This window comes from Chiloscyllium plagiosum, unplaced genomic scaffold (genome assembly GCF_037043375.1).
Source record: "Chiloscyllium plagiosum isolate Xiang-an unplaced genomic scaffold, Cpla_swu_hap1 HiC_scaffold_23, whole genome shotgun sequence".
NCBI classification, from domain to species: Eukaryota; Metazoa; Chordata; class Chondrichthyes; order Orectolobiformes; family Hemiscylliidae; genus Chiloscyllium; species Chiloscyllium plagiosum.
Window position 1 is genome coordinate 44,664,142 of NW_028270161.1, and position 27,307 is coordinate 44,691,448.

General features: G+C 37.6%; 1 protein-coding gene across 4 annotated transcripts in view; it reads left to right on the plus strand.

Annotated features, from left to right (window-relative positions):
• Positions 1-10,785, plus strand: part of kif21a (kinesin family member 21A) — a 146,246-nt gene extending 135,461 nt beyond the window's left edge. For all 4 annotated transcript variants that reach the window (XM_043713606.2, XM_087999610.1, XM_043713604.2 and 1 more), the window contains 6 exons: positions 2,691-2,871; positions 3,578-3,742; positions 4,894-5,011; positions 5,977-6,147; positions 9,293-9,492; positions 9,643-10,785. In XM_043713606.2, coding sequence (XP_043569541.2) covers positions 2,691-2,871; positions 3,578-3,742; positions 4,894-5,011; positions 5,977-6,147; positions 9,293-9,492; positions 9,643-9,733 — 926 coding nt within the window. In that variant the 3' untranslated portion in view covers positions 9,734-10,785. The remainder of the gene's footprint in view (positions 1-2,690; positions 2,872-3,577; positions 3,743-4,893; positions 5,012-5,976; positions 6,148-9,292; positions 9,493-9,642) is intronic.
• Positions 10,786-27,307: the final 16,522 nt, after the last annotated feature.

Here is a 27,307-nt window from a genome sequence, read left to right on the forward strand (position 1 = left end):
TGGTAAAGAATTCCACTACCATCAGAATAAATTGCTCCTTATCTCTGTGCTAAATGTGTGACCTCTTATTCTGAGATTATGCCTTCTGGTTCAAGGGGAAACAACCTTTTTGCATCTACCCCTAACAATTTTGTAAGATGTAATCTCTGAGTCAGGAAATGATTTAGTTCTGCAAAATTATGCAGAATGTCTTCAATTGTGTAAGCAGGCAGCTTGTTCCATAGGTCTATTATCTGGCAAAAGACAAGGCTAATTGTAGCCAAACGTTACCGTAGCATAATATATACCTGTTGGTACACCCACTGCTGTTAGGAAGCAAGTTACAGGATTTTGGCCCAATGACAGTGAAGACACAGCAAGTTCCAAGTCAGTATGATGTGTGACTTGAAGGGGAACTTGCAGGTGGTGGTGTACCCATCCACCTTCCATCCTTGTCCTACCTGTGGTAGAGGTTGTATTTGATAGATGCAGTCATAGAGTCACAGAGTCACCTCCTTCAGTCCAACTCATCCATGCCAACCAGATGTTCTACATTAATCTAGTCCCATTTGCCAGCCCTTGGCCCATATCCCTCTACCCATCCAGATGCCTTTTTAAATGTTTCAATTGTACCAGGCTCGTCCAGTTCCTCTGGCAGCTCATTCCATACACGCACCACCCTCTTTGTGAAAAGCACAAAGGGATCCCTTCGATCCCTTCTAAATTTTTCTCCCTTCACCTCGGAAGTGTTGATACAGTGCAATTTGTAAATAGTCCACACCTTTGCCACTAAGTATTGGTGTTGAAGAGAATGATTGCTGAAGGTAGTGAATGAACTGATGATTCTGAATCAATAACATGATTTTGGTTTTTTAACCATAATCTTTACTATTGCTTTAAGTATTCCGGTTGAGATCAGTCTTGCAGACTGTGTGTATCAGGGTCTTGTTCATTGATCCTAAATCTGACTCTACTTTTGTGTGTACGGGGAGTAGGAGGGTGGCCGTTTTGAGCATTAGCTCTTCACCTTCCCCTCCCCTCCATGCAAGACCCCAAAGGATCTTTCCATATCTGACTGAGGTTTACTGTACTTCCACACACGTCATCTATTGTATCGGTTGCTCTCGATGCGGTCTTCTCTGCATTGGGGAGACAGGGTGCCAACTTGCGGAACGTTTCAGAGAACATCTCTGAGTCACATGCACTAAACAACTCCACCACCTTGTGGATGAACACTTTAACTCCCCCTCCCACTCCGCCAAGAGCACGCAAGTCCTGGGACTCCTCCGCCACCAAACTCTAGCCACCCAATGCCTGGAGGAAGAACACCTCATTTTCCACCTTGGGGTCCTCCAACCACATGGGATCAATGTCGATTTCACCAGCTTCTTCATTTCCCCTCCCCCACCTTATCCCAGATCCAACCTTTTAGCTCAGCAGCACCCTCTTGAACTGTCCTACCAGTCCTTCCCAACTATCTGCTCCACCCTACTATCCGACCTATCACCATCACCCCCCACATTAATATACCTATTGTATTTCCAGCTACCTTCCCCTGTGCCCCTCACATTTATCTCTCAGCCTCCCCCCCCCCCCCCCCCCCCCATGGGCCACCCCCTCATTCCTGATGAAGACCTCATGCTCAAAATGTCGACGCTGCCTAACCAGCTGTACTTTTCCAGCACTACACTTTCTCCCTGTTCTTTGCTTGCTTCTTCGTACACACAAAGAATACATTGACTGATGGGTTATAAAAACTGAAAATACTTAGCTGTTCATGCAATGATTGTGGAGAGACAGAGTTAACATGTCAAGCCTTTGACCATCCAAACATATGAAGTATTACCCCAGCTTCTCTTTCCATGACACTATCTGACCTATTGAGTGTTTCCAGAATCTGCAGAACTTTGCTTTCGTGCTTGATTTTCTGTATGCCTTTTGTGACCTGAAGGGAGAATTTGCTTTAGGCATCTGCAATTAATTTGCAGGGGAACCTTGATTGTCCGAACGAGATGGGGGGGGCACTATTTCATTTGGATAATCGATTATTCAGTTAATCGATTAAGTGCTTTTCCTCTGGGGCTCGGAGTTTTAAAAGTCTGCTCCCAGTTCAGGAGACTGCAGCAGCACACAGCACATGAGACCCCCCCCCCCCAACCCCGTCCAACACCCCCTCTCTGGGGCAGCCAGACTGTACACCAACAACTAGACTACTGCTGCTGCTGCCGCCACCTTTGTGGAATAAGTCTCCAAATAGCACGCACACACACGCAACCACAACCGCGCGCACAACTTTTTACTGCAACGTTTTGGCAGGTTCCTCATTTGCCCTGTACAGGACAATGTTGGAGAAATTATCTGGGGAAGGAGGGGTGTTGTTAGGGTACACCCCTCAGTAGAATTCCAGGGAAAGTGTGGGGAGAGAAAGAGGTGGTCAGTCATTTGAAGACGGTGCTGTTTAATCACTGTAAACAAATGACGCGATCAGCGTTGGAAACACGTCTTTGATATAATGTTTCTATCAGGATCTCAAGATCTCCAGATAATTCGATCTCTGGATAATTGGTATTCGGATGATTGAGGTTCCTCTGTACTATTCCTGCAGATAAGGAAGAGAGAGAGAGAGAGAATAGCTTTTCTTGTAATTCATGTCATTGGTACAAAAGAGATGGCAGGCTAATTATTATTTCTTTATGTAAATGTTTTTACAGATCGCACTTGTAAAGTATGGAATCTTGTCACTGGACAAGAGATTATGTCTCTTGGTGGACATCCTAATAATGTGGTATCTGTTAAATACTGCAGTTATTCCAGTTTGGTATTTTCTGTTTCCACATCTTTTATTAAGGTGTGGGATATCAGAGACTCTGCTAAATGCATTCGAACACTGACGTAAGTATCTATTTTGGTAATTTGGGATTATATTCTAGAATAGTGTTGCAGTTCAAAAAATGCTTTACACTTTCTTGGTTAGAAGTTAAATTGACATTTCTCAGTGTTACAACAGTGTTTGATATCAACGTTTTAGAAAGTACTCATCAATACTAGTTAGAAAAACTCAGCAGATCTGGCAGTATCCATGCAGAAGAATTAGAATTAATGTTTTAAGTCAAGTCACCCTTCAGAACCTGTTCTGAACAAGAGTCACTGGAGCCAAAGGATGTTGCCAGACCTGAGTTGTTTTCCTGCCATTTCTGTTTTTGTTTCTGATTTCCATCATCTGCAATTTGTTTGGTTTTTCATCAATACTATTATTGTGTTTATATTTTAAAAAAAAACATTTATTGCACATGAGCTGGAGGCCACCAATGCAGGACATTCATTTTGAGTTCTGAGCATGTCTGATCTCCTGAGCAAATCTTTGATCAGTATTAAATAAATGTGTACTAAATAAATCTGTGTACAGATATAGCAGTTCATCATGAGATATCAGACATATAAGTACAAATTACTTGGAGCTTTTGAATTTGAAAATCCTCAATGGGGCGATCACTCAACATTTTGTTCTATGTAGAAATTTGCATTTAGCATTAAGATAAGATTGTCACTCTTAAAGATAACAGTATAATACAGCATGAGAAATCGATTTGTCTTTCAGATCATCTGGCCAGGTGTCAATGGGGGATGCGTGTGCCAGTACTAAAAATAGAACAGTTACTATACCTCCTGGAGAAAATCAAATAAACCAAATTGCACTAAACTCAACTGGCATGTTTCTCTATGCTGCCTCGGGTAATTCTGTGCGAATGTGGGATCTCAAAAGGTATTTTGAATGAAAAAGCGTTGGATTTCAGTAGACTTACTTTGCTTATATTATTGTTCTACATTTGTCTACGTAGAAATGTTGAAAATTTGCAAGCTAATGTGGAACTTGGGTGTGTTTGAGAAAAGGAGCACGCTGTTGAACATTTTCATTTCAAACTCATTAAAACTGATGAAAAATGAAAGTTAATTTCAGTATTTACAGAGTTCCCACCACATCGTTGTCTGGTAATAAACTTTAATTTGCAGGAACCTGTTGAGTTAACAAAAAACTAATTTATTGTCATCAAGCCAAACTTAACCTCTTTGGCTCAAGTATGGCTTAATGTGCTGATGCAATTCAATAGGAAATCAAAATCTGTTTAATTTATAACAAAATATCTAAATTCTATATCAAATTTGCAACTACTTTGATTTGATTCACCACAAAAATACCAATTTTGATATCATTATCTTCTGCCGCCACAATGGGACAGGACATCTATGCTAACAGATGTTATTAATATGCTCCCCTAGAAACTATGGCACCATTCATTCTTGCTTACTGTCTGAACATTAGAGATTAGATTAGATTAGATTACTTACAGTGTGGAAACAGGCCCTTCGGCCCAACAAGTCCACACCGCCCCGCCGAAGCGTCACCCACCCATACACATCTACCCCTTACCTAACACTACGGGCAATTTAGCATGGCCAATTCACCTGACCCTGCACATCTTTGGACTGTGGGAGGAAACCGGAGCACCCGGAGGAAACCCACGCAGACACGAGGAGAATGTGCAAACTCCGCACAGTCAGTCGCCTGACGCGGGAACCCCCTTTTTCTCAATTCCTCATTGCCTCCCATCCATTCACTGCCCTGCTCATGGTAAATAGTGCAAGAGAGGCCTGGTGTACAGAAGAAGGCAGTGAGGGGTCAGGATTGCAACAACCAGGGAGATAGCGAGTGGGACAGATTGAATCAAATTTGTTTAGAGTGTTTGAAAAAGTATTTTATTGGACAGTTAAGTGCATCCCCTGCAATAGTAGTGGCAGCACATGCAACCTTTTCATTTAATGGAAAATAATCAAAGCTCGAATCAGCATGTTGTGATAAATTTAGTATTTGCCAGAGTATTAACAGGAATCGTGTGACTATTTTCTACTTTCAAGGTTTCAATCCACTGGAAAGCTGACTGGTCATTTAGGACCAGTTATGTGCCTTACTGTTGATCAAACAGCAAATGGACAAGATCTCATTATTACTGGGTCCAAAGATCACTACATAAAGGTAATATTTTCATTGTACAAAGTAAAACTACTGTATATTGTTCACTGCAAAATGTATGTTAATTTCTTGCAGCTTCCTTTCAATGAGCCTTACTTTGCAAGATGTATCTCTGCTTTAAATTTAATGTTTGTTTTGAAGTAGCTTGATATTTATAATATTATTAAACATTAAAAATTCTGTATTTTGAGGCCTATTAAAATATTTTATATTATACTTGTTTTTTGAGTATGCTAAACTCCTATTTTTAAGTTAAACTCAATAAGAATATCCAGCTTCTTCTGTGTGACTTCTGACTTTGTCCATCCCAGACCAAAACTGACACCTTCATAACAAAATTGAAGCCCAAAAGTATTTTTAGAACGCTATATTATAATTGCAAGTTATGTCACATCGTTCTGACCGTACTGGAGTAAAGTAGTAAGCCTTTTTGAATTACTCTATGCTCTTCTGTGGTAGATTATTGAGTGTAGCTTTCAGGGATTTGTGACCATAATCATCCAATCAGTCATGGTGTTGAGGCATCCTCAAAGCAGAATCATCATTCTGCAATCTAAATGATTAGATGGAGTTGGGGGATGTCATGTATGTATCTGATGCGCATTAGTGTCCCAGTCTATGTCAACCCTCCATTCACTAAGATGCTTTCTTGAGAGTTGCTTGAACTTTAATCTTGTGATTCTGGTGTGAAAGCTGCCATTGAAGATGCTGTAAGAGGTGAAATGAGGGGAGGCAAAAGTTAAATGTCATAAATAAAGACTTAATCTATATTTAGTAACTTGTTTAGATTGTGCTGTTTCTGAAATTATACTATTCTTAAGTTCAGCTAATTAAATCCTTAATACCTGTTTGACTATCTTGAATTATTGAATAAGTATTCAATGCTTCACAACCTGTGTACAAACAAAAAGTATATGTTCATCTTAAATATAAATAAATCTACCATTCTTTTACCTCTTTCTATTTAGATGTTTGATGTAACAGAAGGTGCTATAGGCACTGTAAGCCCTACCTACAACTTTGAACCTCCACATTATGATGGCATTGAATCACTCACAATCTTGGGTGACAGCCTGTTTAGTGGATCCAGAGATAATGGGATTAAAAAATGGGACATGGTGCAGCAAGAACTACTCCAGGTATGAATGCACAGCAGTAAGTTGATGTAAGGGCTAAGTGGAACTTAAATGGAGAAATGTTTGAATTTTTCTGTTTTATCTCATCTCAAAAATGCACTTTCTTATGACCCTCAACAGATTCATCTCTTCTATGACGTCGCTATGTTCCTTACTGTTCTATTGACTTAACTTATGATCACTCTGGCCCCAGATTGGTACAATACATGGAATCAGAAAGAGGATATTCACTTAATCGCACCTATATAAAAGAGCTATCAGTTTAGTCCAACTGCCCTGCTCATTATCTACCGTTGCAAATATTTCCTTTTCAATATATTTGCCAAAATAGTTAGTTACTCCCTTATTAAACTGATAATCACCCTGCTACTTTGAAAGGTCTTATCCTTTAATAGTCTGCTTCTAAACTGCCATTAAAACCTGAGAGATTCTGACTGTTTGTTTTGGTCATATCCAGCTTTGTCCCTCCTTACGTTACTTTCCTTAAGTCCTATTTAATGTACTAGATAAACCAAGACATTTTATAGCTTAATATTTCAATCCAGTATGTTTGATTGTGACTAGAAACTTCAGGCCTTATTATATCTTCCTTTCTGAACTCTTATTTCAAGCTTACCCTTCTGGTTCAAATCCTGGCTGGGCTCTGAGCCCATTCAAAGCCAACATTTAGTTGATTGAAAAAAAATGCATATTTCTATCTGCAAAATAAGTTTTAGCTCCTTTTCCCACCCCAACCCCGATAATTCCTTGTTCACGCTTTTTTCCAAACTGCTTGCTCTGCTTTTTTGTGCTGTCTTTGCTGAAATCGAGCACCTTCATGACTAATCAGTTCTTCAGTCTTCACACCCGACATCCTGCTCAGCTATGTAACTCCGATACAATTAGCTGGCTGTCCCTTTTTTGCATTAACTTCAGAAATCTTATTCTCATTTGAAAATTGGTTAATGACTTAATTTTTCACTGTTACTGCATGCTTTTCAAGAATGTCCCTGCTATTCAGTCCCTGATATAGAATGAGATCCTTATTCTTGTCATAGAGATGTATCCTGAAAAGGGTTCTTCAATCATTTTAATTCAATGTTTTGAAACTTACTGTGATATTGGTGTATCTTTTTGTTACTTTTGTTACTTGCAAAACTTTTCTTAAAAACTGCTATAAGTCACCTCGAAAATCCTTCCTTCACCTGTTTGGGTCAGACTCCAAATACTGATGTACATTGTGATATTTTACTTGATGTGAATACAAGTTTTTGTACATTGAGGAATGCCTGTTACCACCTATTGTCTGTTAATAGGTGTGGGGTTAAACCCCAAAAATATTTGGGGAGCGAAGGAGTGGAGTTGTAAATATACTGCCGATTTGATGTTCAAAGTGGACTTTGTTTCTTGTTTAATATTGATTTAAATTTCTAGAAGTATTTCCACTTGATATTGGTGTATCTTTTTGTTACTTTTGTTACTTGCAAAACTTTTCTTAAAAACTGCTATAAGTCACCTCGAAAATCCTTCCTTCACCTGTTTGGGTCAGACTCCAAATACTGATGTACATTGTGATATTTTACTTGATGTGAATACAAGTTTTTGTACATTGAGGAATGCCTGTTACCACCTATTGTCTGTTAATAGGTGTGGGGTTAAACCCCAAAAATATTTGGGGAGCGAAGGAGTGGAGTTGTAAATATACTGCCGATTTGATGTTCAAAGTGGACTTTGTTTCTTGTTTAATATTGATTTAAATTTCTAGAAGTATTTCCACTTTAAAGTATTAAAGACTAATGAAAATTAGTGGTCCACGTCTCAGGAGAGTCAGACATCAAGCGTGGCCTTAAAGATGCATAACAGTACATTGTCAGTGTGGCATCTTAGTCTCTCACTTAGACATTTACCTTCTGTCAGTAACTGTCAAATTGTCTTTGGAAACTTTAAACATTTTAATTACTGGAATCCAGTTAATGCTGTATGAAAAGGACAAGCCTTGCCCTTCAATGTTAATTCTCTGCTTAGTGGATTCCTAGCTGATTTCCTATGGTGGAGGCATCTAGGACAAGCCAGACGCTGAGGTTTGGTCACAAAAAGCACCCATAAGTAAGTAGATAATCTTTAATGGCGTTGCTATTGCTGTTCTCGTCATAATTGGAGCATTTGAGCCCCTATTCCTTTTAAAACTCAGTAAGATTTTCAATATTTTGGCTGTTTTTCCTATTTTGGAATTATCCCAATATGCATATAAATTTGTAGCTCTCCATATCTGAGCAAGTGGAGTAACTTCTCCTGATTTATTTATGTATTTGTGACTTCAATTTATAAAAGAAGTTCTTGGATGTCTATGCCATTGATTTAGAAACAAACTATGCAGCACTTCATATCAAGCACAGTAATTTACAAAAACAACGCTGCTGCCTGAAAGCACTACATTATACTAATATAGTGCTTTCAGGCAGCAGCGTCTCCAGAACTGCAGCAAGCTCAGATTCATATACCAAAGGTTGCAAAAGTAAAGGTGTATAGAAGATGTGGTTCCAGAAAGCAGGACTACATTATTTAAATATTGTCACTGGTGATGAGATGAGTGTAGGGAGGCATGCCACATGAAAAATTGTGTAGAAGTTGAAGAGGAAGGAGAAATAAATAAGACATTTTTCAAAGAATGTAATGCTCGTTTTGAGAGCAGGGAATCAACAGCTCCAAATTTCACAGACTATATTCTTTACCATTGATCCAAGAAGAGGTACTTAATTTGAGAAGATTGAACTGAGAAAAAAAGACTCATTACTTCCACACGGATAGCCTCATTAATTCAGCATTAAATCAATTTGGGCATTGGGAGATGGGAAAGCGTCTGAACTTATTCTGTTGGAATTAGAATTAATAAATGACTAAGATGAATGAACAGGTGATCTAAAAATTTGGAGTTCCTTGTATTTTTAGATCTGACAAGACAGGAAAAGACACTGAACGAGAGAGTTTGTGATGAAACTGAGTTTAGATTATCTTTAATTTTAAGTTCCTTGGAGTAGGAAATAATAGCTGAGGCTAAAATGTGAAGATGCCTGTGCTAAATCCTAAGCTATAATTTGTTACTTACTGAACTCTTTCAAGCCTGTCTGTTTTTTTTAATCCAAGATTTTGATATGATTTTGTTTTCTAGCAAGTACCAAATGCTCACAAGGACTGGGTATGCGCCTTGGGGATTTTACCAGGCAGGTCAATTTTGCTCAGTGGCTGCAGAGGTGGCATCCTTAAACTTTGGAATGTGGACAACTTTACACTACTTGGAGAGATGAGAGGGCATGACAGCCCCATAAATGCCATCTGCACCAATTCTACCCATATCTTTACTGCATCAGAGTGAGTACAAAACATTACTCCAGAATTCTTTACAACCGATCAATCTTTACTGTCGTATTTTATTGATACATTTAAGGGAAACAAAATCCTTTGTGTATAAAATTTGTTTTAAGAAAAATGTGTTTTTTCAAACATAAACATTTCTTTCAGTGACCAAACAGTCAGGATTTGGAGTGTCCGAAGACCATCAGACGGGCAGATGTTGGAAACTGCAGACACAAATGACGATGTCAGCAGCTAAACATTAATACAGTAGAAGACAGAAATGAAGTACCATTGTTGGCAAATAGCACTTTTGTGATTGTTGAGCGAGCAGTTTTTAACTGGGCTAAAGGTGAACTGGAAGACCTACCATGACAATAGTGATTCTCCTCAATTCTGAACATTCAGATTCATATTACTATCAAACACTCCGCAGAGGAAAAGCATATCAAAATATAAAAAAACCTAATGCATGACAATGTTTTAGTGTTGTGAGAATAGCAATTATAACGAGCTTTACACATTGCCAAGCTGTTATAAGTTGCAGTTTGCTGTAGCTTTCAGCAAAGCTTGTATGTCAAAAACGCACGAGTAGCAAATCATAATCCTATACAGCTAACAGGAAATGCAATGTATGTGATCTGTGGCATTGCCGCAAAAAAGTTTGTGTAGGTTTTAATGGGTACTGTGAATGTGGCCTAAGTATTTGTGCTTTTGTACAATTCTCATTGCTGTTGCATTGCTTTAAAGACTGGATTTTGCAATGTCTATCTACATAGCAGTTGTCTCATTCTCTCATACAAATGTTTGTAGCAAAGAATTTGTCCAAAATGTATCTCTCTTTGTGTTCCCATTTGTAGTATTATTGTATTATCCTTCATTGCTCAGGCTATTCTGTCAACCCCATCAGCCTGTTATTCTATCAAATAAGAGGATGTAGCCACAGCAGTTGAATGGATAAAATGCTGCTATATTAACAGTGAAATATAGTGCATATTTGCATTTAATATCTAACAATTAAATGGACAGTTTCACCTGGAGTGGAAATGCATTGTATATACAGTGAGTTTGAAGAGATGAAACGCATTGTATTTTGTCTGGTTGATTTCCAGAGGCAGTAGAATGTAGATAACTAAATGGCAATATATTTTATTTAGCTTTAGACTTTGAATGATAGTGTGATTTTACTAAGCTTCTGAAAATTTTATATAAATAATCTTGAACTATATTGTTTTAGATTTTATTTGCTGTTTCTCTAGGTTGCTTGTAAACTAATGGCCAAATAAAGAAGTGTGCTGAACTTGCAAATAATTGTTCTGCTGTGGGTTATAGTATATACTCAGTATTAAAAAGCAAGAATGTTACATCAAAGTGCAGTGACTAATATACTTTCAAACAACATTTAACTTCAACAACATATCTCAAATTAGATTACAAATTATTTAAGATATGCTTCCAGCCTGTCAAATCAAATTAACTTTTCAAAATGCAGGTACACTTTTGATACAAAATTAACTTACAGGCAGAAAAAAACAGTATAAAGTTGCATAAGATGAAAAATATTGTTTCCAGTATGTTAAACTGTGAAAACCACTAAAGATGATATAAAATAAAACTGGATGCTGGAGTGCTTGGTGGTGATCTCAAAGTTTTAAAAAACGCCAAATTGCTGGTGAAACTCCGGTCTGGCAGCATCTGGAGAGAAAGTATAGAGGCCGGTGACTATCAGAATTGAATAGTGAATATATAATCAATTAATGGATCAGAGGAAAAATTGTGTTCAGATAGTGAGTCTGCAGACGTTAATTATTTGGGTTAGATGTGATTTAAGACATTACAATTGAGTTTGAAGTGCAAAGAAAGAAAATAAACTAATATTCTAGCTGTTGGTGATTACCCAGTGAATTTTGCGGAGCATTGACCATGTGGGGATATTAGACAAAGCCGAGTTTTGGATTTGATTCAACAATGATGTCAAAATCTTCAGCTGACTACCTGGACAAGAAAAAGGCTACTTTTGACCCTTCATTGCATCCAAAGATTCCAGTATTTTGTCTCCAGTAATTTGCTCAGAAGCTTTCCAGGCATTTCACACATTTATCACCAAATTATTGTCTTCGTGCATTCTAAATTTGCTTTTCATTTAGTTTTGACACTGTATCAGTATAATAAATCATCTATGGATATTTGAGAAGTGACAGGCTTATATTTAGAAAACGTTTTTCCTATCTGTTTGTCATTTGGTCTTACTCTTGAATATAGACTAGTTTTCTTAAGTCTTGAGTTTATCTGTTGTGTAACTGTTATATGATTCAATTATTTTATTTGGGGCATGTTCTTTTTTACGGATATTTGAAGTCACTTTAATCCTTCTCCACTTAAAGCAGGTCAATTCACAAACCATGTTCACCTGTGAATAATAGGTTAGTTTAGGTACCTTTTTGTCCCCTCATGACAGATTTGACATGGAGATGACACAACTAAGTGTCTTCGAGAGTAGAAAAGGGTGGTGTAGTGACACTGCATCCAACAACGTTGAGTTCCACAATAACATCTTTTATGTCCATGATTTTTGACAGTATCATACCTCAGGTAATAAAGTTCACGCATATGATTAAACAGCTTTGTTTATTTTAAAAACTGAGTGAATAAATGGAAAAAATAGTGCAATTCGTAAAACTGCACATTTTAAAGTATTGCTTTAATAGATTTAATATAACAAGTGTTTTCAGATTTTCTGTAATATCACAATCTCAAATCACATTTCAATAAGTATGCTGAAAATCAAGTTTACAAGTGTAATCTGCATTGTACAAATAAATAATATCTCTGAACACATTTGATTAGTTCCATCAATTAAACAAGCTGAGTAACAGCTCCTTTAAGCATTACAGTTGTTAAAACCCATTGTCTATCTGTACATATCCAGGCTGTATCTTCGTATCTACTAATTTTATTTTAGAAAATTAAATGTAAATGTCGTCTATAGCGCCAACTAAATAACTCTACTTGATTTTTTTGTGCATTATATCATTACCAGACCAATCGTGGTTTTGTAACTTGTAAGCTATTTTTATGTGTTTTGTTCTGTCCCCTTTTGATTTTTCTACAAATTTTTTGTGAATTTTTTCTCAGACTTTTCTTAGTTTCTTGCTCCAGGAACACACGTCTTATTTTGTTTTATTAAAACACATTAAAAAAAATCAGCTAATGGCTGCCTCGACCAGATGAAGGTGAGCTTCCAAAAGCTTTTGCAGTGCATATAACTGAGAGGGGCACAGACTGATTGATTGATTGCTGATGTGCGGTTTGCAATATTTATATAACAGGGCAAAGTAGTTTGTGAGATGATTCGAGTTGAGGACTTGGATGACAGGAAGCTAGCACAGTTGATTAAAGGACTTAGAAAATGTTTTCCAAGAGATGTAATTGTTTCATACTTTTGTAAAGTGGAATTTTGATGCATGTGAATAGAGTCCTTCAGTTTTTGTTAGTTTGCTTTTCAGAGAATGATTTCAATCAACATTTTTAAAATTCGTAAATGCGAGATGCTAAAGAATGATTTGGATATTTTGGTAAGCTACAATGTAGCTGATAAGAGTTTTGAAGACTGCAATGACTGAACGATGCTTATCTCTGTTGCAATGTTACTTTGATACTGACATCACTATGCACTTTGAGAACAGAGGGTCTCTCAAATAAGTCTTGCCTTCAACCAGTCTGTGTCTATGTACGCTTTTAATGGAGCTTACTGGCCGTGAATTGAAAATTCTAACTAAATACGTCATCATTATAGTCTGCCATTGTAGTCTGAAATCAGCTACCAAGCACTGTGGTATAACTCGAAAAAATTTCAATATTTGTAGGGTAGCAGAAAAAGATCATATCTAAAATTACATCCAAGGAAATGAATGTAGAAATAGGAGCTGGGACTGGATTTCTCTGCGGTTAGTTGTGATCCATAAGTCCATATCTGAAGATCAGTGAAGACAAATATCCTCTAGTTATAATGTTCAAGTGGGAGTAATTCAGGATCCGGCAATTAAATAAAGGAAATGTGCCAAACCAGTGCAGTTTTACGAAAGATGGGTCTTTTCTCATCAAGTTAATGAAATTCTTTGAAAATTTTGTATTTGGTTAAAAGTAATAAATATCTAAAACCTTGATATACTCAATAACACTTAGATTAATTGACACACATTGTAATGAATGAACAACATTTGAAGCAAATTGGTACACTTATTCCATAACATCCATTGTTTGTGAGTTAATCATGATTTAACAAGATTTAATCATGTTATGATCAGGTGAGGGATAGGTTGTCTGCTCTTTTCAACTTTTTCCATTGGTTGCGACAAGGGGTTTTTAAGCAGTTACTTCGCTCTCCAATAAAAATGTGTTTGTTTAATTCTTAGTGTAACATTGTTACGCCAAACACAAGGTTTTCCAGAGTTTATGAAGATGTTACATGTATGTGACCTCTGAGCAGTTTAGCATGTGTGTGCGCGCAGTCCAAAAATGAAGGTAAAACTGTTCACGTTTTACAGTTCTTTGATTGTCCCAATGACCGAATTCTTTATTCTGAGACCAGGCTTGCTTGGTTGATTATTGGGATTGTTGATTGAAATCAGCTAACTGCAATATTATCAGAAGATATTAATTTCCTCATGTTTCTTTATAATCAGTATTGTCATTGGGCTTTTTCAGAGGCAGAGATGAATTGACTCCCCTTTTCAATTTTCCCAGTCGGTCACAGTAACATTTTAATCTCATCAAATGGTGACACCTCTCTCCAATAAAAATTTAACTTTATTTACTGCAGCTATTTGCAAAGTTTTTTTTCCTTGAGTTCTGAAGAGGAGTCAATGTTAACTCTTTCTCTCCCTACAGATGCTACCAGATTGCCTAAGTTTCTCCAGTTAGCAGGTTTCATGAAACTAGACTAACCTGTATGGTCAAGTGATGTCATTTTTAGGTCACTATTTTTAGCCCCTTTGTAGAACCATTTCAGTCCATTAAAGTCCCAAATATTAGATCAGATGATGGTATTGAAGTTGACAGTCACTATTTTACTTCATTCTGACAGTTTGTGATCATAATACTAAAAGTCTGATGATAAGGTGACTGACATTGCAATATTCCTGGAATTCTCTCTTGGACTCCAGATTGAAAATCTGTAATCTCTATCGAGTATAAATGAGACAGGGAAAAGATGAAAAGCTATTGCCAAGGCATTATAAAGTGTACTTGATTAGTTGAAATATGAACATGCTAATTAAATCATTAAACCATGAAATGAACTTTGAGAAAGGAAACAAACAATTCCAAGTTTTAGAACATATGGGCAAATAAGCAAGTTAAGTCACAGAATTGTCATGATAAATGAAGAGGCTATTCAATCCATCATATTTGCACAGGCTCTTCAAAAAAGCATAATTGACTCTTGCCGATTTCCTGCTTTTCCTTCAATGCTCTCACATACTATTTCTCTCCAAATCATCCAATGCTCTCTTGAATGCCTCGATTGCAGGCAGCGCATGCCTTCCTTGCTTGCTAAGTCAAGATTTTTTTCTCACGTCAACCCTGCTTTTTTTTTGCGTATCATTTTAAATTAACGCTCTCTTGTTCTTGTTCCTTTTTCATGAGTGGGAACAGTTTCTCCATGTCTATTCAGCCTGCTCATGATTTTAAAAGCCTTCATCAAATCTCACCATGTTTTTCATTCTGAGGAAAATCAGTCTTAACTGCTTCAGCCCACAGGTCATTCTGCTGTAACACGTATTTTATCAGCACAAATTGTGTTTAACCCAATTGATGAATTGTGGACGTTGTTTGGATAACAAATTTTCTACTGAATGGATATAGTGGTGTACCATAGTTTCTATAGCGCGAGGTTACTGAGGAACACAACTGTCACATTAAAGCTGTCACATTAACTCATGTTTCTTATTTCTGGAGCTATTCTAATCCATTCACATCTCTCTGAACTACAAAAAGAGATTGTGTGTTTAGATTTTGTAGATGATGATTGGAACAAATAAAATGAATATGCAGAGGTGCTTTTTGTGCATCATCTTTAAAAAGAGACTGCTGTTATAAAGTGGAGAACAAAAGTGGATGAAAAAGGTCCAGTGCAACTTCACCTTAATTGATATCTTGTGTAAATTGCCTTTTAACTCTGAAATCTTTACTCTGATAAAGCATTCAAAAAATTGAAGACACTTATGCATTTACTACAAATTGAATATTATCAGTTTAAGAGATTTGACTTGAAATTGCAGTTGGAATGCTAGAGCACGGGAATTAAATGGGCATCTGTGGATAATAAAACCTGCATCATAGTGGAGTCAAATCAATGAGTGTGTCCAGCCAGTCTATTTTTATTCTATAAGGGATTGGTCTTTGTGAAAAGAATAATTTGGCATAGTATTAAGGACTGTGTGTCAATAGACCAGACCTGCTGAAAGCAAGTTAGGTTAAGAAAGCAACTTGAATGAGCTGTATCCTGAGCCAAGAGATCTTTTATTGATGATTCCTACACTTAAGGAAGAAAGAAATCTCTAGTATTTTACAATGGAGAGTTCATAAATGAGAAGGAATTATGATACAAATCCTATAAAATATAGAATTCTGAAGAGTGTGGTGCTAGAAAAGTACAGCAAGTCAGGCAGCATCCGAGGAGCAAAAGCCCTTCATCCTGCTATTTTCCTGCTCCTTGCATGCTGTCTGACCTCCTGTGCGTTTTCAGTACCACACTCTTGGCTCTAAACCCCAGCATCTGCATTACTCATTTTCATCTATAGAATTCCCAAGCAGACTGTGAAGTTCCTTATCATTGAACTTCTACAAGGTTGGCTCTCAGCTGAATTTGAAGTTAACACTGTTTGAGGGGAGTCTTTCTTTCAGACATTTCTGAAGTCACCAAGTCTGTAGCTTGCCTTACCAGGAATAGCTTCCTTGTTACGTTGGATGTGAGCTGTCCAAAACGCAGTCTGTCCTGCCGTTAACTTTATCTCAGGATATTCCTTCTGTAGACAATCTTAATTGCCCATTCATCACAAGATGTCAAGTTATCAAGCAGATGTTACCCACTGTGTCCGATAAAACAGTTTATTCCAGAAAGAGTTACTGCTGATTCTTGATCCATGAACAGTTGTTAAAGTTTTGAAGCTTACATTATCACAGTCCTTCCTCTTCGTTCATTATTTTTATAGTGAGCATTTTCCACCACACTGGTTCATAAGCAAATAGAGTTGTTGAACCATGCAGAATTTAAATAAAATACACCATTTTGTTATGTATACAGAGAAATGCAAACCAATAATCAATTAATGGATTGCAAAATAATAGTCATTAAATAAGTCACAAAGCCATATAGTATAGAAGCATGTCAAGAAAGAAAATAAACATTGTAGTTTGAAGATTCAGTTTTTAACAGAGTTAATCCTATTTTAAGCCATTGATTTGTTGCTGACGCCAATGGCAAAGCATAATAGTAATGAAAGTAAAATATATCCAAGTACACTAAATAATGAGAGAAAATAATGCAAACCCAGGCTACCATGTGTATATTACCTCCCCGATTCCAGGTATCGTCCACCAGGAATGTTCCTTAATGTTTTTCTTAATATCTGCCTTTATTGTCTGACTATTTTATCTATCTGTTGGTATGCTTTAAGTGTATTCCCAACAAGTCTTTCCCCCTTTTCTACTGCATAAGATATCATTCTCATCCAGATGGTGTTTATGGATCACTCCAATTTTTGCAGTGTTGTAATATTTACTGGTTTTCGTCTTCAGACGGAACAGGTAAAACTAACTCTAGATCTATTCCACTTCCTCCAATCCATAAATCATAAGTCCACACATTTGTGTATCACCTTAACACTCAGATTTTGCTTGAAGTTCCTGCCTGACGACTTAGTTTATTATCATTATTCATTGCACCTAAATATACTTGAGACATTAATTGATTTGATAAATGACTAAAAGCTGTGTCTGGGTTTTTAACTATCAAAGCTCCTGAACTGTAAATGCCTGAATTTCCTGTTTTTCCTTGCAATTTTGTAATCATCTTGATAGAATGAGATCTTGACCCATGCCTTATAAATATTATGTAAAGTTTTCAACACCATGATGGTGACTGAATGCCTGAAAGATTCAGAATTACTAGTACCAATTCATGATGCATATTTCCATACAATACTTTACCTGTGCTTCACGCAGCTATCCCTTTTCTTGATCCTCCTTTTCCTACAGGACATTCTACAGGTTTTTTTAGTCACCTCTTATGTAAATTCAAGTGTGATCTGACGTTCTGTGCATGACCGTAAGTGCAAGTGGACTTGACTTCCATGGTTCATGTAAAATTCTCTCGTGAAGTTCTGGGCATAGGCAATCTCAATGTCATTGGTCGCACACAGAGTGTTTGATTATTTGTAGAATAACAGTCAAATGGTAACAGGACCTGCTAATGATCTGGTTGAATGCACAGACTTCTGCATTACTGACCAAGGGGTGGCATCTGTACTAATATCATGAACCCATGAAGCCACTAAGAGGCTTATGGTTATTTTGTACATACTATGTCACGCTGCACTTGATACAGTATCTTAAGTGCTGCCCTGAAGATCTTTACATTTGCTTTCAAGTTCCTAAGTCTTAATTTCTGACACCTGAACCTGGCTCTGTGCCTTCTGGCATTCCTGTGCACTGTCTCAAGTAGACTTTGATAATTTGAGAAGTAAATTATCATCTTCTGATTTGTCCATCTCTTGGGATTTTATCCTTTCCTATAATTCTGTGTTTTCCAATTAAATAACTGCTCTTTCCTAAGTGGAAACCTCTTGGGTATCAAGTTTCCACTTCAGCTTTGCATTTTGTGGTTCTCCAGTGTTCTGTGACTAAAGAAGCCTGAAGTTGAATTCTTTTAGGAATTTCTGTCATGTGAAGCTCGTTGTGATTATTTATGACACTTCTGAAGTCACCAAATCTGTAGCTTGCCTTCATGTCAAGTAGCTTCACTTGTTATATTTCCTTGTTATATTTGGTGTAAGCTGCCCTAAACCCAGCTTGGCCTGCCAATGACCCCTTCCCCTGAGGACATTTGTTGTGTAAACTTAAATGCCCATTTGTCACAATGCAGCTAGTTATCAAGCAGATGTTACCTCTTCTCTCACAGGAAACAATTTATTCCAGAAAGTTACTGCTGTATCTTTCAATCCATGAACTATTTTTCTAGTTCTGAAGCTTACTTTGTCACAGTACTGATTGGTTAACAAGTGGACTTTGATTGGGAGAGGTACTGCAATGGAAAATATACCACTTAATGACAGTTGATGGCCAAGTTTTGTTTAAATTTTAAATGAGGTAGGTTGAATCTGATTGGTCAAGACATTGTCTCTCTCATTCCTTAGGGCAATGGTAATCACCTGCTTTCTTGAGTTGAAACAGGCACTGTGTGTACGTGTTTTGTCTGTTTGCAAAGAACCGGGTCCTGTGAATTAGTGTGAACATCTCTTACATGAAAGTCCACCTTTGAAATGGAGCAGACAGTTGAGCTCCCTTTCCTTGCTGTCATTATTAAGAAATCAGCCAGGGTTTCTGTACTACAGTAGTACAAAACAATTTTCGCTGGTCACTATTTACAATGGGATTTCTTCAGTTCTATGTGCCATAAGATGACCTTATTAGCAATGTCATAAACAGGACATTTGTTCATTGTGTGAGCTTAAATGCTGACATAAGGTATATCAAAATCATCCAGTGGATTGATGGCTACCCTGATCAGATCAGGAATCGCTGTGTGTCATGCAAACTCATTAAGGAGCTCAAGACCATCATTTTTGGTCCCTTCAACTGCTTGCAACAAGCAAGGTATGCCTGTAAATATAATGCTAGTATTCTTTAGGTGACTGGGTTAAATTCAAACCAGTTCTCTAATTCCCTACTATATAACATGTAATCGTTATGTTTATAAATACTATTAAAGAAAATAGAATAATTATTGAAGACTGTAGTTTTCAGGTCTGAGATCTTGGCATTACAAAAGATGGAATTAATTTTGTACTTTTGGATCTTCTGTGACTATGCTGCTCCTTAAACAAGGTTATGTTGTTCATGATTGTAGAAATTATTCAATAATTGAACAAGCCAACTTACAGAAATGTGCTAGTAAAATACTGGCCCAGATTTTGCATTGGTAATGACAGTGAAATTCTTGGTGATTTCCATCTTTGCTCCACTGAAACTGAGCCATTTTTTTGGTGGAGAAATTAACTTGTGGTGTGATGAAAACTGTTGATTCCCCAGATACAGCAGTAGCAATGCATGCTGATTTCCTCATTGACACAACTGAAGCAATCAGAGGAGGTGGGATAAGTAGTTACACATGAATAAATTTTTGTGCCCCCATCACCCCTTTTTTTTTCCCGTCCCCCCATCATCCCTCCTCCAAATCCATGCATGCGCAGTTTAAGCAGCAAATCTAGAAGCTGCTGTCAATGATTATTCAATTCACTAGAGGTTGCATTCTGAATTGATGACAACCTACACTCTTAAACTGTTTGCCTTGAGGTAAAAACCTTATAAAGAGTTGCAGTTGATTGTATGAGATGTAATTGGCTTTTAAAAGCATACTAACTTCGTAATTACTGTTAACCATTTGCATTGGCTCTGAGAAGCTAATTTTATAATTGTGGAACATCATATTTCTCCATAATAACACAAGCCAGCACAATTAAGAACAATTTTTTTTTAAATTCACCTTTGTTTTCATTTCTAATTTAATTGAATCATCATCAGCTAATCTGATATCTGAGCATGTAAATTAGAAGTGAAGTGCTTTTTTCTTCCTGTCATTGCTATCAGTGAATATTTTAATATGCTCAGCTACTGGATGACTTTCTGACACTACTGCTGTGCTCCAAGAGATTACAATGACTTGACAACAGAATTAAACTGTCATCAGAAAGGGAAACACAAACCACGTAAATCATTGGCTGCTTCTTTGAAGTCAACTGTAAATGTTTTTTCTTTCACCATTGCCCACAAATGTTACAACTGTGGCTGAGAAGTGTACTGTCTCCTTCTAGTCCCACCACTCCATTGGTCACAGCATGTAATTAAACATTTCACCCTGTTACCGATATCGCTAATTATAAACTTTATCTATATTAGATTCAGAATAAAAATGATCCAGCAACCACGTTTCTTCAATAAACAACAAAATTATTGATCTGTTATCATCATACTGATTCAACAAAGATGCAAAGCTAATGTGAAGTTTGAAATATCAAAGTACAGATATTTGGGTTGTAATTTTGCTCGCTGAGCTGGTAGATTTGTTTTCAGACATTTGTCACCATGCTAGGTAACATCAGTGAGCTTCCAATGAAGCGCTGATGTTCTGTACCGCTTGTTATTTATCTGTATTTGGTCTGTTATGGGTGATATCCCTTCCAGTTCTTTTTCTGAGAGGTTAGTAAATGGGGTCCAAATTGATGTGTATGTTAATGGAGTTCCAGCTTGAATGCCAGGCCTTTAGGAATTCCCGTGCATGTCTTTGTTTACCGTGTCCCAGGATGGATGTATTATTCCAGTCGAACTGGTGTCCCTCCTCATCTGTGTGTGTGGGTACTAGTGATAGTTGGTCATGTCTTTTGGTGGCAATTGGTGCTCATGTATCCTGGGTGGTTAGTTTCCTGCCCGCCTGTCCAATGTAATGTTTGTTGCAATCCGTGCAGGGTATTTTGTATGTGACATTTTTCTGCTAGTTGTTGTTATGAGATCCTTTTAAATTCATCAGGAGTTGTTTGAGTGTGGTGGTAGGTTTGGGGGCTACCGTGATGCCTGGGGGCATGTCTGGTCGTCATCTCAGAGATGTCTTTAATGTATGGCAAGGTGGCTAGAGTCTCTGGACATGTTGTGTCGTCTTGTTTAGGTCTGTTGTGTGGGAATTGGCGGACTGTACTTATCGAGTACCTGTTGTTCCTGAATACGTTGTACAGGTGTTTTTCCTCTGCTTCTCTTAGTTCCTTGGTGCTGTAGTGCTCGTTTTAAATAATGTCCTCCTGATGCAGGTCTATCTGCTTCTACTAGTTTGAGGATGCTGTCCTTGCTGATGGAGTTGGTGCTGTCAGGTGTTTGTGCCCTTGGTTCATATAGCAGTGAGGCCAGTGTTTCTTTGGCTCGGGTGATATTTATTGATATGAATGGGGCCATCATGTCAAAGGAAACCATGATCTTGTCATCTTCTATCTTGGTGTCTTTGATGTTAAGGAATTCCATAGTTTCACTTTCCGGTACACTGATATACAGACTAGCAAAGGAACTGCAACGCAAACTGAAACACCTAGCAGAAGACTTAAGCCACTCCATCTACTCCACCCAGGAATTTTGTAACATCATCAAAGACACCAAGGTGGCAGATGACGAGGTCATGGTTTCCTTCAATGTGATGGCCCTATTCACATCAATAAACATCACCCTAGCCAAAAGAACACTTGTATCACGAACCAAAGGCACAAACACCTGACAGCACCAACTCCATCAGCAAGGACAACATCCTCAAACTAGTAGACCTGTGCCTCACAGCTCATTTCACCTTCAACGACAAGACCTACAAACAAATCAATGGGATACCTATGGGATTACTAATATCAGAACCCTTAGCAGAAGCAGTTATGCAAAGGTTAGAACTAACAGCCCTTCCTATTATCCAGTCCAAGCTTTGGGTCCACTATGTGGATGGCACCTTTGTGGGTTTCTTCTAATTTGTTCTGTTTCGTGATGACAAACACATAAACAACATCCTTACCGGTATAAAGTTCACCAAAGAGGAAGAGAACAACAGACCCCTTCCCTTTCTAGACATCACGGTAGAATTAAAAGCCAAGGGAGAGCTACAGATCAGCATTTACAGGAAAGCCATACACTGACCAGGTACTCAACTACAGGAGCCCCAGTCATCCCAACACTCTCAAATTGAGCTGCATCAGGACATTATTTAAACAAACCACAACACACTGCAGCACCCAGGAACTAAGAGAAGCAGAGGAAAAACACCTGTTCCGGAATACGTTGTACAACGGCTACCCGATAAGTGCAGTCTACCAATTCCTCCACAACAGACCGAAATAAGATAACACAATATGCCCAGAAACTCTAGCCACCGTGTCATACATTAAAGGCATCTCTAAGATGACAACTAGACTACTCCAGCCCCTAGTCATCGTGGTAGCCCACATACCTACCACCACACTGAAATAGCTCCTGATGAATTTTAAGGACCCCTTACTAACAACCAGCAGAATGAATGTCATATTCAAAACATACTGCAAGGACTGCAACAAACATTACATTGGACGGACAGTCAGGAAACTAGCCACTAGGGTACATGAGCACCAACTGGCCACCAAAAGACATGACCAACTATCACTAGTATCCATACACACAGATGAAGAGGGATACCAGTTCGACTGAGACAATACATCCATCCTAGAACATGCCAAACAACGACACACGTGGGAATTCCTAGAGGCCTGCCATTCAAATTGGAACTTCAATAAGAATCACATCGATTTGGACCCCATTTACCAATCTCTCAGAAAAAGAGCTGGAAGTGATATCACCCACCACAACAGGCCAAGACAGATAAATAGCAAGTGGGACAGAACACCAGCACTTCATCGGAGGCTCACTGATGATGTCACCTAGCATGGTGATGAAAAGTCTGAGAACAAATCTACCAGCTCAGCGAGCAAACGTACAACCTGATCCACAACCTAAGCTTCAAATGTTCTCCCAAATTGCAGTACAATTATTTATTCTTATAACTATAATACATGGACAGATTTACATGCAAGTTACAGGAAAGAAAAGGGAATTTTCTCTGCAGAGTTAACTTGGGGGGGGGAAAAATTGGCAAAAATGGTAGTTAATTCTCAGGGAATAAAAGAATGCAGTCCCACTGAGGGTCACAATGGAATCTTCTGGATACTTTTCATGAAGAACAGCTGTATTTTCTTTTTTCAGTTCTCTCACCGAATCCTTTGGACTTTTCAGAAATGATGAACTGCGGATTTGGAGGGTGGTGTGGTCTTAACTCTTCACCAACAATGCCACAACTCAGCTACAAAAACATGCAAATAGTGACACACCTGTACATGTGATTTCCAGTAGATTCAAACAGTTAGCTTTAATTATGTAAGTTCCAGTAAAATCTGTTAAAACAAATTGTCCCACACAATCAGTTTAGTGACCTTTCACTAAAGAAAGTGTGTCCAGGTAATTCTTTCCAAATGAGACTCCAGTTATGTGTCCTCAAAAATACTAATAATGGAAGGTTTTCATAAGTCATTCATGGGATGAAAACGTTGCTGGTTAGACCAGTATCTATTGCCTATTTGTAATTCCCAAGAGGGAAGTTGAGAGTCGAAGCATTGCTTTGGATTTAGGGTCACAAGTGGGCCAGATCAGGTAAGGATACCAGTGTTCCTTCCCTAAAGGCAATTTGTGAACAAAATAGGTTTTTCCTGACAATTGGCAATGGGTTAATCTTAATTCCAGATACTTATTGAAGTCAAATGTCACCATCTGTGCGATGTGAACCCAGGTGCCCAGAACATTACCTGGGTCTCTGGATTAATAGTCTAATGATAACACCACTAGGCCATCCAGCGAGCCCTGTGCCTCCATTGCACATTATTAGACCCAAACTGCTGTTTTATTTATCATTCTACAGTTAAAGTTGTTGAAACATAATTATTCTTCCACATTTCACTTTTTGTATTAGATAGAAATAATAAGTTGTACTTTTAGTCATCCACATACATGAGTAGGAACTGAAGTACAGCAGAGTAGAATTCAAGGGCTTTTTCTGGAGTATCTTGGGGATGGTTTTCTAGAGCAACATGTTGGAGAACTAATTAGAGGACAGGCATTTACGGACCTAATATTATGGAAAAGAAAAGAGCCAATTATAAAGTGGCAGGAAGTAGTTAATGTGAAAATTGGTAAGCTTTCAGGATACTGTAGAAGAGGACCAAGAAACTGAACAGGAGAAGAATACAATTCCATTTTGAAAAAATGGATGACAAAAACTTCTGTAGGTACATAAAAATTTAATGTTTGGTTACAATAAATGGGAGTCTATTAAGAGTCAGGAGAATTTATAATTGGGACTACAGAAATGGCAGAAAAGCTAAATGATTATTTTGTCTGTTTTTACTCAAAGATTAAAAAAAAACTTCAGGATTAGAGATTCAAGTGACTTGGGAGAATGAGGTGTATAAGAATAAGCATTGGTTGTTGAATGGTTCCTGCAGGTTGGAAGCTTACAAATGTCATCCTACTCTTTAAGAAAGGAGCAAGAGAAACAGTGAACTACAAACATATATTACAACATTCCCCTACTGCTCATATCATAAAGGATGTGGTAAATTGGCACATTGATCTAATTGGTTATACTCAACATGGATTTGCAAACTGAAAATGTTTTGAGGATGTTACTAGCAAAATTGATACTTGAGTTGATGACTGGAATATTTGGACTTCAGAAGATGTTGATAAGGTCCTCCACCATTGAGTTTGATTTGCAAAATTAATTTATATGTTATACAAGATAATGTACTGGTATGGATTAAGGATTAGCAAATAGAAAACAGAGGGTAAAAGTAAATGGGTCATTTTCATGTTGTCAGATTTTGACTAGTGGGGCATCATTGTATCAGCACTTGAGCCGTAGCTGTTTACCATAATTTTATATCAATGATTTGGGGATGTCGAGACCAAATATAACGCTTCTAAATTTGCAGATGATACAAAGCTAAGCAGGCATCTGTCATGAGGAAGATGTAAAATATTTTCAGGAGGATCTGGATAGGTTTAGTGAGTGGGCATGATGGATGGAATATCATGTGGAAAAATGTGAAGTTTTCTGCTTTAGTCGGAAAAGTTATTGCGCAGAATGTTTCCTAAATGGTGAGAGGTTGGAAAATGCACATGTACAAAGCGACCTTGGTGTCACAAACAAAAACAGAAATTGCTGGAAAAGTTCAACAGGTCTGGGAGTATGTGAAGAGAAGTCAGAGTTAATATTTTGGGTTGAGGGACCCTTCCTTCGACTTTGTCCTTGTCATTTAAATTACTGAAGGTTAATATGAAGGTGCTTCAATCTACTAGGAAAGCTAATGGAATGTTAGTCAATGCTGCAAGATGATATAAGTATAGGAGTAATGAAGTCTTTCTTCAATTACAGAGAAGCTTGGTCAGATTGCACCCAGAGTACTATATGTAGCTTTAGTCATCTTATCTCAAGAAAAGTATTTTTGCCGTAAGGGAAGTTCATAAAAGTTCATCAGACTTGTTCTCCATTAAAGGACTGTTCAATGAAAATAATTGGGCAAACTGGGCTTTCAAATAATAAGACCTCATTGAAACCTATAAAATACTGAAAGGAATAGGGTATATGTAGGTAAGATGTTTCCCGTGGCTGGGGAGCATGGAACCAGAGGGCACAGTTTAACAATAAGTTTACTGACACCAATGCTCTGCTAATAATTTCCAACATGGCTCACCTCCACATTTTCATTCTGTGTACATGTGCAACAAAACAAAAGGCAATTTTTAAAAAGTAATAAGAAAATCTCCACTTGACCCTTTTTTCACATGCACATGCACCGATGTACACTTCCATTAAACTCTTCATTTTTGTGTATTTCCTAGCTCTTAACTGCTTTTTCTTTACATTAATCACTTCTACTGTGCACACCCTTCAGCATCAGCAGACGCAGCCTTAAAAATAAGGGGATGCCATTTAGGACCGAGATGAGTAGACATTTCTTTATTTAGAGGATGTCATTGGGTAGGCCAGTATTTATCGTACATTCCTAATTACCCAGAGGGCACATATGAGTCAACTACATTACTGTGGGTCTGGACTCAAACCAGGAAAGAATGACAGATTTCCTTCCCCTATAGATTGATAAACTAGCTGGGTTTTTATGACATTCAATAGTACTGCCATTAGGCTAGCTTTAAATTCTAGGTTTTTTTCTTTTTTGAATTCAAATTTCACCAATTGCCATGATGAGATTAGATTCCAGGTCACCAGAACATTAGCTTAGGGTTCTGGATTCCTAGGCCAGTTACGTTACACCACACAACTCACTCTCTGTCCCTGATCGTGCCTCCTTGACCGTTCATAACCTATACAGAATTTGATTCCATTTGTTATTACATTTCAGCAATGTAATTTATCTTGTACTTGGAAGGCAAACAGAAAATAAATTTAAAACACCAGTTTTATCGCTGTAGCTTTGTGTTTCTTCAGATAATGATGAACTCATTGACAAGGGAACAAAGTTTTCTTCCTCTAGGTTTGCTTTTTGAAAGATTGTTCATTGTTCATCAATTGTAGTAGTATAGTAATTTCAGCTAATCATTCACCATGATCTTGGAGTTCCACCCTTTTCTGCACTAAAGAGGAATTTTCTTCCAAGAACATTTTTCATTGTTGTGTTGTTTGGGTTGTCTGAGTGCAAAAATTTCGCAAGTCTTCCAAAAGTTTCTTGTCATCACCCTACAAGACTTGATTACACTGTTGTACTGTTAACAGTTGGACCTATAGTGAGTAGTCTGACTTAGGTAGTTAGACTTGCCATATTTTATTGAGCTTTGATCTGTTCATGCTCATTTTGATATTCAACTTTGAATTTTGTTGAGGCATTGTGAATGCCGATATGTTGATAGCCTGGTCTTATAGCACTTGACTGAAAATACTGTCTGGTGATTCCATCGCTTACTGAATGATTGAGCTCATCCAAAGTTTTGT